At 37.8% G+C, this 14,531-nt stretch overlaps 1 protein-coding gene across 2 annotated transcripts; it reads right to left on the bottom strand.

Annotated features, from left to right (window-relative positions):
• Nucleotides 1–359: 359 nt before the first annotated feature.
• Nucleotides 360–13,943, bottom strand: LOC127968572 (nucleus accumbens-associated protein 1). Of its 2 annotated transcripts, none has more exons than XM_052569857.1 (5): nucleotides 13,529–13,943; nucleotides 8,958–9,964; nucleotides 8,042–8,327; nucleotides 7,472–7,569; nucleotides 360–7,360 (listed from the first exon to the last, which is right to left on the bottom strand). In XM_052569857.1, the coding sequence occupies exons 1-5, from the start codon at nucleotides 13,597–13,599 to the stop codon at nucleotides 7,056–7,058; spliced, it is 1,767 nt and encodes a 588-aa protein (XP_052425817.1). In that variant the 5' UTR covers nucleotides 13,600–13,943; the 3' UTR covers nucleotides 360–7,055. The 2 variants fall into 2 exon arrangements, with proteins under 2 accessions (XP_052425817.1, XP_052425818.1); XM_052569858.1 differs by lacking the exon at nucleotides 13,529–13,943 and adding an exon at nucleotides 12,489–13,495.
• Nucleotides 13,944–14,531: the final 588 nt, after the last annotated feature.

Here is a 14,531-nt window from a genome sequence, read left to right as displayed (position 1 = left end):
TTCTTTGTTACAAAGCTTTTTATTAAGATGTATTTTCATAATTTCTTCTTTTTTTTCTTTTACAGTAGTTAATGTGCAATTTTCTTTCTCGTTGGGTCACAGTAAAGGAATTCACAAAGTTATTGGCACTTGGAACACAGAGGAAACACTGGCATGTACTCGGGGTGGGGTGGAGGGTACAGAGGGGTTTTGACATCAGTAGACACTACTGCATTTGTTTCCGAAAAGCGGTTTCTGGGGAATAACATCTCATGCTGTGAGTGCACAACTAACAATCAAACTTCATTAGTGTTTCTATGCATAATGTACAGTATATATATATATATTTGTATTTATATATGTATATTCATATATATCTATACTGAAAAAAAAAAAAATAGCTGCAGGATCCCTGTGGGCACACCAGAGACATTCTCTCCGGAGCCATGCTGATGGAGCTCCCCGGCCCCTGGTGAGGTATGAATCTACAACATCCCATATTCAAAGTTGCCATTTACATCTATTTCCCATAACACCATGTTCAAACAATTCCCCTGCATCACATGACCTGTATCAGGGCACAGGGGCCAGGGAGGTATGGCTGAAGGTGTCAGGAGGTAGATCCACACACCTGCTTGTGTGTGCGCACATGCATTGGTCTCTGGTAGGCAGGGATGTACAAAGAGCAATATATGTTTTGAAATCTGTAAGAAGTCTTTGAGGTTGCCGGCGGAGCAGCGCAGAAGTGCACAGATAGGTGAAGTACATGGAGCGGCGGGCCGCAGAGGAGAGAAAGAGAGAGAGGAGTGGGTTTATGCGGAGGAGAGAACGCTGGAAAGATGTTAGAAGATTAACAGGCTGATAGACATCTTATTAAAAGCATTAAATGTACAAGACATCAGTTCAGGAGAGGTATGTCTTCATCCGAGGCTTTTTTGATTGCATCTGTCATTGTTTTTCCTGTGTTTGCACCCCTTCTGTCTCTCTTGAACTGTGAGGTGGAGTGAGCTTGGATATTTCCAGCTTAAGTTGTTCAAACCGAACGCGTTCTTGCACAGAAGAAATTAGTACTGAGAAATGAGAAAGAATAGAGCATCGAAATGTGCTTTTTAAGGTAAAACACTCAAACCAGTAGAACTATTTGCATCTAATTTAAATTCCGATGCATATAGGAGGCCAGTTTCTTCAATATGTCACCAAAAATCTAACAAATTTTGAACCTGGAAATTAGTGCAAATTTAATGACATTATGCCTTGTAATTAAATGTATAGCTTATTCACTAGTGGTGTCTTGCCTTAAAAGTTGAACTTGCCTTAATAGTGAAACGACTTTTTTTTTGTTAACGGCTTGGATGCACAAGACGCTGAAAAAGCAGCAAGATGCATCACAGTGCTAAAAGACATCTGCCTAGTGCATGTTTACATGGGACAAAGTTAAAAAGCAGCACAGTTAAATGCAAAAAAAAAAAAAAAAAACGAGGAGCTCTATGTGAACCAGCCCTAAGACTCGAATTTAAAAAAACTAACTTAAAAACAATTATAATAAAAATAGAATAGAGGGAGCTCAAGGTGCTAAGAAAAGGGGTATTCAACTTATTTTCAGACCAAGCACCCCTGATAGTTAGCGATTCACAAATCCCCATTTTGGTTGTTTGTTAATAAAGTATCAAATGTTTTGATCGTCACATTGGTAAACACCAGCAGAGACAATTTACTCTAGTTCTGAATAAACAAAATACCTTTCCTTATATTTGGCAGTTCAAACACATTTGAGTTGGCAAGGGGTTCATAAATTAAAGATCATGTCAAATTACAAGAGTTTTCCAAATCTTTGCTGCCCCTTAATGGTCAAGAGAAGTAACTGCATGGCAGTTTCCTTTTCTACCTGCAGCACATGAAGTCCGCCACCAGGTGGCACTCATCCATGTGCCATTCAACATCAAAAGTAATCTGCACCAGTAAACTAATTCAGTAAAAAAAAAAAAAAAAAAAGATATTTAAGATAGAAAGAAGTTATAATATAGCTTGCAGTGCACATAGACCGCAGCTCCCTACATCTATGCTGCTTCAGCCTCATCCACCCTTTAAAAATGTACATACCTTCTTAGCTATTTTCAGTGGCCCTTGTCCCTTCCCAGCACTTCAGTCATATGCAAAGCAAAAATGTATAACGCTTCTCTTGCTCCTAGCTACTGTAAATTTCATGAAGTTCCTCTACAAAGGACTTGGCAAATCTACAGTCTATCTATGTTAAAAATTAGTGGCATCTCAATGGCCAAGCGCTATTCTAGATTTGAACAAAAAATCATAGGTATTACTACAACAACAACAAAAACTATGGTTGTCATGCTTTTTTTTTTTTTTTTTTTTTTTTATGTTTTCATTGTATGTCTCAAAGCATCCGAAGAATAACCTCATTTGTTCTGTTTGACGTAGATGATTCTTTAGTATAACATACTAATAATACTGGAAGTTGAATTGCTAAATCAAAAAGGATTTTGCACGAAAGACCATGAACCCAGAGTGCGGGTCAGGGGTTGAAATTCGACACGGGCTAAATCCACTGAAGTTCATCGAGTTCAGCGTACATTGTGTACCCAATCTGACCAATGCACCACTGAGCAGAACATATTAAGAAGTCATTCATGGGTTGTAGACATCACAATCCAGCCATCATGAACATGCATTCGTTGCATTTAAAAAGGTGCAATGAGGAACAGTTCACCACAAAGCCATATTTACTATGCAGTCACCATCAATCACATTCATCTGTTTTTGGACAATGGAGTGCTAATCACACACACACACACACACACACACCCCAACCCTAGTATAATTGTGCTCATATGTTGGAGTTTTCACTTTTCATTTAACAAGTAACCCAAATATGGCCTTAAAGACGATATAAGATGACATTCGCAATACATTTGAATTACACAATGTTTTAGAATATGGTGAATATAATTAAACACAAATATTAGATATTAATGTTGGAATATATTGACACAATGTTTTGAATATTTAGTGGGAAACAAAAATGCAGGGCGTTGAAACTAAATGAAAAGAAGCTGCTGTGAAACAAATTGGATCCAGGCGTGAAAGTGAATTTGCAGATAGCTGTGAAGAGGATGAAAATGACATCCCAGGAACCAATGTTAGCATTAGCATGTACATTAAAAGACTGATTTCAGAGATGGAGCAAGTGATTACATTCTTTGAAATAACAAGCACTGAGAAATATGTTAAGATCAGAAATGGCAACATACTTCTTCTGCATTATGACATTAATCGGAGTATAACAGATTGAAAAGAAAAATGTAGGGAGGGAAATTGTCATTTTTGCGCACAGATTCTTGTGTGTAAAAGGTCTATGAAGTTTTCGACTACTGTCTTTATCGCTGTTACATGCTCACAGGATATTGCAGTGCTATGTGGTCATGAAAACATATCGTTTACACATGTTTTAAAGCATTGCGGTTTAAAAACAAGTGATTTTAAGCCACTGAAATGCAATCAGCAGTGAAAGAGAATTCATTTCTCTATGCATGCACTGTTTTTGAGCGCTGTCAGACACTGCTCATAGAGCAAGGGAGTATTGAACGCAGTTATTTTTGCCACTGTATAGGCCTTGAACAGTTTAATACACAGACCTCTGAGTGTCACAATGCCCATTTATGCAAGTATCCTCGTAAACAGTCATTTTAGTGAACGCAAACAGCTAAGAAAGAAAACGCAGTAACACTTTATATGAAGCCCATATTTCTAATACATTATACGGGTATTCTTAAGGTATTATAATGAATGCATAATGCATTATATTAAAAAAAACGTATAATATGCTATATAATAGTTTTAATGTTTTAAAATATTTACTTATTTGTAGTTATAGCATTTTTCAATAGACTAAGGGGACCATCAAAATAAAATGTAACCAAACATATAAACATTGCATTTTTAATATAATGCATTATGCATTCATTATAATGCCTTAAGAATATCTTTATAATGTATTTTAATATGGGCTTCATAGAAAGGGTTACCAAAAACACATCTGTAACAATATACTGTATCCAGGCAGCTCTTAAAGTGACAGCAGGTGTCTGTCATTCATGTTAATCAAACAACAAAAGAGCTCTTGACTGAATCACTTTTGTAACTTTAATAAGAAGAAATAAATATATACATTTATTATTATTATTTATTTTTTTGTGTGATATTGACTCTGGTGACAAGAATTATGTCATTTCTATGGTATCAAAAATGTTGATCTCATAAACACCTTAAAGCAAAACATCGTGATGCATATCATTACCATGAAATAAAATGACTTAAATCATGAAAAATGTGAAATAATAAGACAATTATGGAAAGTAGGATCCATTTTGATTTCATGCTAACTCTTCAATGAAGAAACAAATCCAAAGAAGGCAAATCAGATGAGATTCAGTGTGAGCTGAAGGTTTGTTTAGTCGAAGCGTACCGTTTGATGCCTCCATTTGGGAAATGGCTCACTGCACCAGTTGTGTGTTTAAGTGTGTGTGTGTGTGAGCATCCATCTCATCACCAATACATTCCCTCCCCTCTCTGCTTGCGTCTGCACTGTATGTCTCCCTCTCTGAGTCAGACAAAAACAAACACAGCTCTCTGATCTCTGCATACATACACACATACCACCCACCCATCAACACACACACACCGCACATATTCCAGAGTCATCCACCAACACCACCCTCTCTCACACGTGCATTTGGCAAAAAAAAAAAAACCTTACATTTGAACACGTACACATAAACAAATGCACACGCATAAAAAGCATGCCTCTGGCGCACGCTCTCGCTTTCCTGTCAGCCTCCTCACATGAATGCACAGGCATTAGCACGTGTGTCTCCAAAAATGGAAATGAAAAAAAGAGGCTCAAACACTGAGGAAAAGTAGGGAGCACACCAGCACGCACGCATGCATGCAGGATCATTCAGGCATTCCATGCCCTCCCCTTCCCACAATTTCTTTCACTTCTCTGTCGCAGACTGGCTGTGTAAGACTCCCAGGCACGAACTTCCACTATTTAAGGCAGTGCTGAACAATCCAGTTCAGATTTCTGTGCAAATATCTCATTCTCATCCTATCGTGCTATGATTAAGACTTGGTGCAGTCTCTTAGGATTGTACCACGTGGCTGAGAGGTAAAATTCTTTTGTCCCCTGGCCCAGTGCAGTGTATTGACAAACTTTCTTTTCATCAATCTTTTAAGTAAAAGGGTTTAAAAATTTTATTTTAAACCAATTGATCACCCAAAACTGTTTTGTAGCGATTATTTTATGATTTTCGAATTACAACACAATTTTGAAACTGTATTATGTATTTTAAGCAAAATCTTTTCTTTTTCTTTTTTAAGTCCAAACAATAGAAGTCAGTGGTCACCAGATTGGTTTGGTTACCAACACTCTTCGAAATATCTTCTTTTGTGGTTCACAAAATAAAGAAAGTCTAACAGATTTGGAATGGCATGGATGGGGGAGTAGAGGATGACAATTTTCATTTTTGGGTGAACTATCATTTTAAATGAAGAGGTCAGAAATGGAAAAATAAAATGTAAACGTTTAAAACCCACAAATAACATGCTTTTGGATTGGGGTGATCTTGTCCAATCAAAGCCTTTCTTCAGCCATAATCAATAATATCAAACAATATAGTCCGCATTTCGTGACATAAGTGTGCTTGAAACTTTGGGAATCTAATTTTAACACATCTTTAAATATTTTTAGAGTGCAACTACAATTTGAATGACATGGTCACTTTCTTTCAGCTCTAAACCTAGGGTTACAACAGCTCTTCATTGGCATTACAGACTTCAAGAATTTCTCTCTGAAACTCAAACCTATCAAGAGAAAAATGGACTTTTCAAATCCACATACAAAACAGACTACAAAACAGCTTCCACTCAGAGTGGTCTTTAGTGGTTTGGAACCACTGTAGCTGGGGCACTGATGCCCGTTCAGTGCCAATCTCTAATACTGCACTCATCAGAGCGTTTAGTGCATCTCTGTCAGAGGCGCTGAGGCATAGCACGTCAGAATGTGCCATGCGGCAGCATGCACCACGCTTGTGCGATCGGTGCATGAAGCAGTCATCTGTGAGATACCGTACTTCAAAAACTACCATCTGCAGCCTCCATACACACATTTACACAGCACACAGACCCCTACTTATGTGTTGTCTATACAAAACTACTAAGAACAAAGATACATTTAAATGATTTTTAAGTTTGTGGGAGTGTTTTGGGGGGTCCTTTGGAGATATTTGGTGGCGATTTGATTAAATTAATCTAAGGTAACAATATTAAGCCTTGGTAATATACCAAAATAAAATGATTAAAATAGATTTTGGATTTTGCAAATGCAAAAAAGTGGGAAACAATTCACTATTCATTGATTCAAAAGGTGCACAGGTCTTGCACAGACTCTCTCTATCAAAACACAACAGCAGTTTCAGATATAGCAGAACAGATTAATCTGCCTCTTACTAATTCATTAAAATCATAAATGATACACTGCCTCTCTTGGGATATTTGGCAAAAAAAAAAAAGTGGAAAAGTTGGCAATTTTTTTTTTTTTACAAATGTTGTTTGTATATATAAGTAATTTAAAAGAACAAAAATTGTAAGGTGTTTGTGCAGAAAGAGGAAATGGGGTCCAGAAAGCAGATATACAGCCACTAAATATTAACAGATGAATATAATCTTATTTCCAGCAACATTAATTTCTGGATTCTCCAAAAAGATACATTCAGAATCATGACAGTGTTTTCAGACTGGATAAGAGCTTCCAGACACCATTTCCCCTTCAGCTCACAACAAATGGCCCCAGAGGTCCCTCCTTTTCAGGAATGTGTTTCTGCAGTGTGACAAGGAGGGCCTCCAAGGTACAATCAAAAAAAAAATCTACAAGGAAATAAAAATGACCAGCTTCATAAAGATACACTTCATTATTCCCAGATGACATCAACGCCAAGGTGAGACTGGGATATGATGGAGGAGTGGAAGAGGAAAGAATAGCTGAAGCACGGTAGTGTTACTCACTAAAACAAGCTGTTACCATCCCCGCTCACACCTTGCAGGGCATCTGTAGATGACTGGCCTGATTCTGAGGCTGTACCACCTTCAAGGGATCCTGTGTCAAAAGCATGCTCCACAGCCAAGCCATCAGACTCCATTTTGGCAGCGTCCGGAAGAAAGTTGGCATAAGCATCACTTTCTGCCATCAGAAGCTTCAGTTTCGGAATCCAGCTCTTGCGTACCACACGCCGCGCATTAGTGCACATGTCTGCAGCGATCGCATTCATTTCACTCTCTTTAAAACTAGGAGCAAAGTTCTGGCAGTAAACTAGAAACAAAAAGAGAGAAAGAAAAAACTTTTACTGTCATTAGTTTATTATGCACTTTTTACACAAAGCTATTTTGAATAATGCTTAAAAACTTTTTGACCACAACTTACACTTAACAGCATGGAGAACCCGACTGTCCAGTGGCTTGCGGTTGGGGTCATTTGTGGAGGACCGAATGCCTGTCCCACAGCTGTTTGCAAGGGTGCTTCTACAGGTAAAATAAAGGATGATACATTTGAAAAGAAACATACAAATCTGACCTGTAAATTGCAAGAGCAATTGGGATTCCAAACCCAGAAAACTCATTTCATCATCATCATCAAAAAAAAAAAAAAAAAAAAAAAAGATAGAAGCTTTTTAAAACTCTAAAATAATTGGTCAAGTTCACATTAACAAGTTTCTTTTTTATTTTGAAGAGCTATTTCTCTCCAAAAATGTACGTTTTGGCATAATTTACTCTTATGTCATTGCAAACAGTATGACAATTAACTTTAACTGTATAGGAAAAAGCAACTTGGACATTATGCTAAACATCTCCATTCTGTGTAAAACAAGTCATAAGGGTGACTTAATAAAAACGATGATAGAATTTATATTTTTGCATGGACAATTTCTAGAAATGCTAATTACAGTGTCTTTTGTTTATTTCCTGCCAGATAAAGGTCAAAAACTTCACTCACCGGTCAAAAAAGGCAGCAAGGAGCCGCCTGAGCAACACTTTGTGGCGTGTGCCCGCACTAACGTGGCAGTTCATCAGCTGAGCACGTGAAATAAAAACACTGGTGCTTGTTACTAGCTCCAGTTTCTCAGCAGGGTCACCTTCTTCATAGAGTTTAGGATGACAGCGGTTTCCGATCTGTGCAATAAGCTCAGTGGGAAGAGAGGCCAGATCTTGCCTCACTCGAACTCCTCTTCCCCTTGATTCAACTGTGAGGTGGTCTGGAAGTGATTCCACTCGTTCGCTGGCTGAACCAAGATTACAATGGGGAGAGATATTTTAAAATAAAAAAAACAATGTATTGGCTCTAAACTGCCAATAAAGCTGCAGATAAATAACTAAAATAAAAAAACTTTAATATACATGTAAAACAAATTTAAATCCCTCTGAGGGTTTTTTATTTTTGTGCAAATGTTTTCTTGTACATTCTTTTTATATGTATTTTTGTTTTTAATTTATTCTTTAAGGGAAAGTTAACAGAAGAGCAATGATGAAAAGAAATTGCACATTCAAACTATTGTTTATAGTATATATATAATTATTGTATATATGTATATATATATATATATATATATATATATATATATATATATATATATATATATATATATATATATATAAATTGTAGTATATATATATATATATATATATATATATATGTATTTTCTTCTCTTTAATGTCTGTAAGAATACTTTTCTAAATTCTTATTGATGGAGTTCCTCAGGGCTCAATACTTGGCCAATTTTTTTTTGCCCAGAATTTCACTACATATACTGTAGTCTTTTATCACAATATGGTGTTAGTGTCAGGTAATAAATCTAACTGATAAGTATTAGCAACCCATCAATGAAATCAAATTTTAATTTAACTGTTCTTACCCGTTGCCCCTACGTTTAACATGCTGTACATAGTGTACATATTACAGATTTGTCTGTACTGTTCTTCCGTGGTTTCATCTGTGATTTCCTCTTCTTCATCATCGTCATGGTAAGAGATTGGCGAATCACTGGTGTACATGCTGGGTGTGCCTGGGCTGGTGCCTTCCGGTGTGCTACTGCTGTTGTTGTTATTGTTGTTGCTGTTGCTATTACTGGTACCGCTTCCACCCAATAAGGCTGCACTTTGAGGCTGTGCCCCTCCTGTGCACCTTGACACGTCCTGCGAATAGCGGGGTGCTTTCCTCATACCTCCCCCTCCTCCTGATCCTCCACCTCCTTCACGGCTACCTCCCTCCCAAAGACGCTTAGCAACTGGAGTGCAAACCACTGAATATGATGATGCTTCTTGTTGGGGCTGCTGGGCCTGAGGTTGCTGCTCTGTCTTCACCCTTGACACCAATGGAAGGGGTGTTAGGCAGGAAGCAGGTCGAGCTGTTGCTGTGGGGACTGCACCTACAGTACCACTTCCAGTTTGAGCAACAGGGCTCTGGGGTTCTGAGGGTGGTGTTTCTTCTGTGTGAAGGCCCTGTGAATCACAACTTGGTGAGCTGACCTTTAGGAAGAACTCTGTGCCTTTTTCCATAATCTGCTGAATCTGTAGGAATCCTGCCGTGTACATTAACAGAAACTGATCACCCAAGTTCATGCAAAGTCGGCCTGTGTAACAGAAGGAAAGGATCTGCTGGAAGCTCTGAGGCTGGACTGCTGGTGGTAACTCCACGACGGAGCTCTTACTTCCAGAGTTGAACATATCTCGAAAGTAGGAGCTGCTGGCAGCCAGCACTGCCCGGTGGGCTTTAAATGTGTGACCCTTCACCACCACTGACACATCACAGTACAGTCCCTGAAGTCTCTGCTCATTAAGACACTCCAGGACATTGTTGCCAAAGTTGGGAATCGCCATCTGCAGCATCTGAGCCATGTCGTAAAGCCCAGCACTACAGAGTCTGTGAAGAAAAGAAAAAAAAGTTCTTATAATAATGACCAATGGGCAGGGCCTGTAGAGAATCCACACCTACAGAAGGCTGCAGAAATATCTTCACATTTACACACAGTCCCACCCCTCAACTGTTTATTTTCAGAATTCCATGCATTTTTCTGCCAGAATCCCAACAGTGACGAAAATTTGAAAAGGTTTTCAGATTCCATAAAGGCTTATAAATGGATATGCTGTCTATTCATTTTTTTTTTTTTTAAGTACAAAAATATATATATATATATATTTTTTTTTTTTAAAGAATGAAGAAATATTTGCACAAGACTTAGGAGGACACAAAAATATGCAGATACACTGCCATTCAAAAATTTGAATAGCATTCATCAATTCTTGAAAATACAGTAAAAGCAGTAATATTGTGAAATATTGTTTACATTTAAAATACCTTTTCTATTTTGACAGAATGCAATTTATTAATGTGGTTGCAAAACTGAATTCTCAGCTGCCATTACTCTAGTCTTGTCAGCGTCATATCAAAATCATTAAAATATGATTTGTTGCTCAAAAGATAATTCTTCATATAATCTATGATGAAAACATTTGTGTTGCTTAATATTTTTGTAAAAAAAAAATTATGAAAAAGTGATATTTTCCAGGATAATGAATATAAAGTTTAAAATAACTGCATTTATTTTAAATAAAAACAGTCACTATTGATCACTTTAATTCATCCTTGCTGAATACAAACTTCTGAATGACAATGCATTTCTGTAGTGACAAAAAGTTGTTTTTTGCATAATAATTTTAACAATGTGACTCTTAAAGATTTCTGGAATCAACACACACACACACACACACACACACACACCTACTTGCAGTATATCATCATCTATTCTTATAAAACCATGGAGACACAGTGGTTCTCTCTGTTCTAACTCCAAGGTCAGTGCATGCAGTCTCACAAAAAAAACATCCCGTGATGGTAAGTCCATTACATAGAAACAGAAAATGCATACATTCTCCACAGAAAATTAGACTATGAACAAAAGCAATAAATGTTGGCACACATTCTTAATATAACTGAAGAGTATGCCTAGGGCCATCCAGGGGTTATCTGTGGGTCACATACTATTTATTATCCTACAGTCTATTATTTTTAGAATTATACAAATACTTTGCTTGTATGGTCAACATGTAACTTTTAACAAATAAAATCATTTTTGAAGCAAAAGATGAATAGATGGTATGCAGGAAGTGGTACAATGAATATTCTTTAACAGAAAAATAGAGCACAAGTCTAATGCAATGGGTATATAGGGGTCATATATCAGGCAATTAGGACTGTCATCCTGTATTATGCTCAACATGCTGAGATTTACTCTATTTGCACTTTACATTAAATCATATTTGTTTGTACCAGCAACACTCAAACCTAAGTGCAGTTACTTTTCTACAAATACATTGTTTACTTGTGTCAACCAGTCTGCTAAAGAGCACTTAACCTCTATTCTACTTCACTTTCACTATTCCTCTTCTATCCCTCCTTTTTCTAGCTTCTAGCCAGTGTTTTTCTGAATGATGTTTGAAACTTTGTATTGTAAGCACTTCTTGTGTTATTGTGCCTTATGACAAATTGCTTATTGTGTTCCTTGTTATATGTAAGTTGTTTGGTAAAAAAGGGTCTGCTAAATCTTTACATGTAAAATGCAATATAGATCAGCTCAACAGTTTAACAATTGAATAAATGTATCTTACAGAATCTGTTAACAATTCTTAAAACAACTGAAAAGTACCTTACAGTTTGATCAAAAATCCCCACTAAAGGTGTACTGAGTAATTTCACTCCAACTTCTTGCTTTGTGTCTTTGTACAAAGGTTGATCAGGAGGTTAAAGCAATGCTTATAGGAAGCAGATCAAAGATTTGTCTGGGTGAGCAGCAAGGTTTTGCTCAGTAACAAAACATCTACTTCCGCTCATACTCCCTTTAACCCTTAGGCCTACAATTATGTTTTATAATGAATAGATATTTTTATTTCATTAAATTATATTTTAACCCTGTTGCCTAAAATGTGTATTTTACTGCAATTTTAAGCTATTTATGCATATATATATATATATATAACTATATATATATATTAGTAGTCACCACTTCAACGGCAAAATTAACCAGTACAAAAAATACACTATAATTATTAATTTATTATCAGCACCAGCAGAAACTGTAGTAACTATGCCATTTTGGAAATGGTTAATATTCGGATTGTACCATCCTAATTTAAAGAAAGGGTTAAAACTAGTCCCTTAGCTAATAGCAATCACATTTTAAGAAACACAGTAAAAATACTATTAACTTGGTCTAAGAGTATTATCTTGTACTTTCGATTGTCGTTAATGTAATTACAGCTTCATGATCGGCGAAAGTGCAGACTATTTTCTTTGTATCACTCGCACAGCAATATTTCCCAATGGCATAACAACAGCAGTTTAATTAAAAACAATAAGGCAATAAATTAACATTAGTTTGTGATCTCACTGTTGAGAGTCGGGCGCCGGTGTTTCTGTGATGTGGCGGCCGCGGCGGGGCTGCGGTACCCGGTGAGTGTGTGTGCCCCGCACCGCTGCCCAGCTGGACACGAGCTCCGGGCTGGCACGGGCCCCAGGGGGCAAAAAAAACAAAATAAGAAATAATTCCCCAATTGCCTGGTTTCCACACTTGATGTGGCGACCAAAGAGGTAAAAGCTGCTCAGCCCTCAAAAATCCTGTCACCAAAATAGTCTGATAGATGAATTATTGAGGAGCCCACATCCGTTTCCCTCGCCCCCTCGGTGCCAGTGTAATGCTATGCAATGTCGGGCTGAGTTACAGCACTGCACATACCATGACATCTAATCTAACCGTTATACCGAAAACGTTTGGATTCGCCCAGCAACATCCATATGCATGCATTATTATTATCACTCTCCCGCAGCATACTTGCAAATCGCATGCAAATTAAGTAGTAGTCATATTTGTATGCACGCGGCGCAATCATTGGATTTCACATAAAATATTCTGTGGTTAAATTCTACTCCATTTTGGAGGAGGAGGAAGGGGGACTCGGCTCCATCTTTTCCCGACATCAACAGGTCATCTTGGGACAAATGCAGCAACCGGGGGGCGAGTCAGACCGATTCGCGAGACAAGACACCATTAACCACTTGACGTCTAAAAAGCAATGCACATTATACTCTCGTCCAGTTCTAATCCCCAAATAGTCCAGAAACACGTGCTAACATTGCAAGCGATGTTATGCATGGCTAAAAAGTTGGAAAATATAGACGGACGCATTGATGCAACATAAATCAAGCTCTCGGCAGCAAGTCATTGAAGTGGTTAAAGTTTCGCAAGCCCATCCCCCATCTAAAGCAATAGCACACCTTCACAAAACAATACCCCTATCCAAAAATAAAAATACCGTCAAATCTTTCTCTGTCACAATAACTAAATTCGACCCTCTTATTCGACCCACGTGGTTGCCCCTTGACCCCACTCAAAGTGGCATGAACCTCTCGTGCATGCGTTAAAATACTCACCCCCTCGCTTGCGATCTTCTGGAAAGTGTTTCAATGAAGGAGTCCGACTCTTTCTCTCTTCGGGCAGCCATTCATTGCGAATGCACAGGCAAGACGCCCGAGCGCAGAATTATCGAGGGGAGCATCATACTGTCACCCCGGTTAGAGCACAGAGTCACCGATCATCAAGACAGAATTAAAGAAAGCTGTCTGAACGCCGATGCGTGCAACTCGCGCAGCGCGCCCTCCGTTGGGTCTGTTCTGTGCGCGCGGCAGTGCGGGGAAAGGGAGCTCTGCGTGGAGCGTCTAGACTCAGGTGAAGCCCTCGAGGGGTCTGGGTGCTACGCGCACGGCATGCCAACTCGACTCTGCATGTCGCACTGGAGAAGTGTGCACTAAACATCTCAGAAATATGTCCATCACGTCGCTCTAATGGGGTCATATTATATGGCGCATAGGCAATTAACTTAGTGTTTACAGAGCGTGACTAGATTAGATTATTAGATCGAATGTGCCAGGAATGCTGCACGAGAAGGCATACTTCACGCAGAAGATGTATTTATTGAATTGTTTTTAAATATTACATATAAAATTAGGATTATATAATGTAAAAAGATAAGATAACATTTATGTAATATAATATATTTATATAATTTTTTTCATATTATTGAACTGTACATTGCTATTCTTGTCATGGAGCCGCTGCTCCAAGTAAAAATAAAAAGTTCAGTTTTAGTAAGCTTGAAGCTAAAGTTTGCCTAAATATGTATTTGTTCATCTGACAGTAAAAGTAAAATGTGTTCCTGGACCACAAAAGCAGCACGCGAATATTTTGTAGCAATAGCCAACAATACACTGTATGGGTCAAAATTATCGTTTTTTTAATTTTATGTTATATGCATTTCTAAGGACTTAATTGGGACTACTGGAGGCGGTTTTCTCAGTATTTAGATTCTTTGCACCCTATATTCCAGATTTCCAAATCATGTCAGATGTCCTATCATAACTAACCGTACATCAATCG

Source organism: Carassius gibelio, chromosome B11, assembly GCF_023724105.1.
Source record: "Carassius gibelio isolate Cgi1373 ecotype wild population from Czech Republic chromosome B11, carGib1.2-hapl.c, whole genome shotgun sequence".
Lineage (NCBI taxonomy): Eukaryota > Metazoa > Chordata > Actinopteri > Cypriniformes > Cyprinidae > Carassius > Carassius gibelio.
This window is presented reverse-complemented; position numbering and strand designations above follow the sequence as displayed.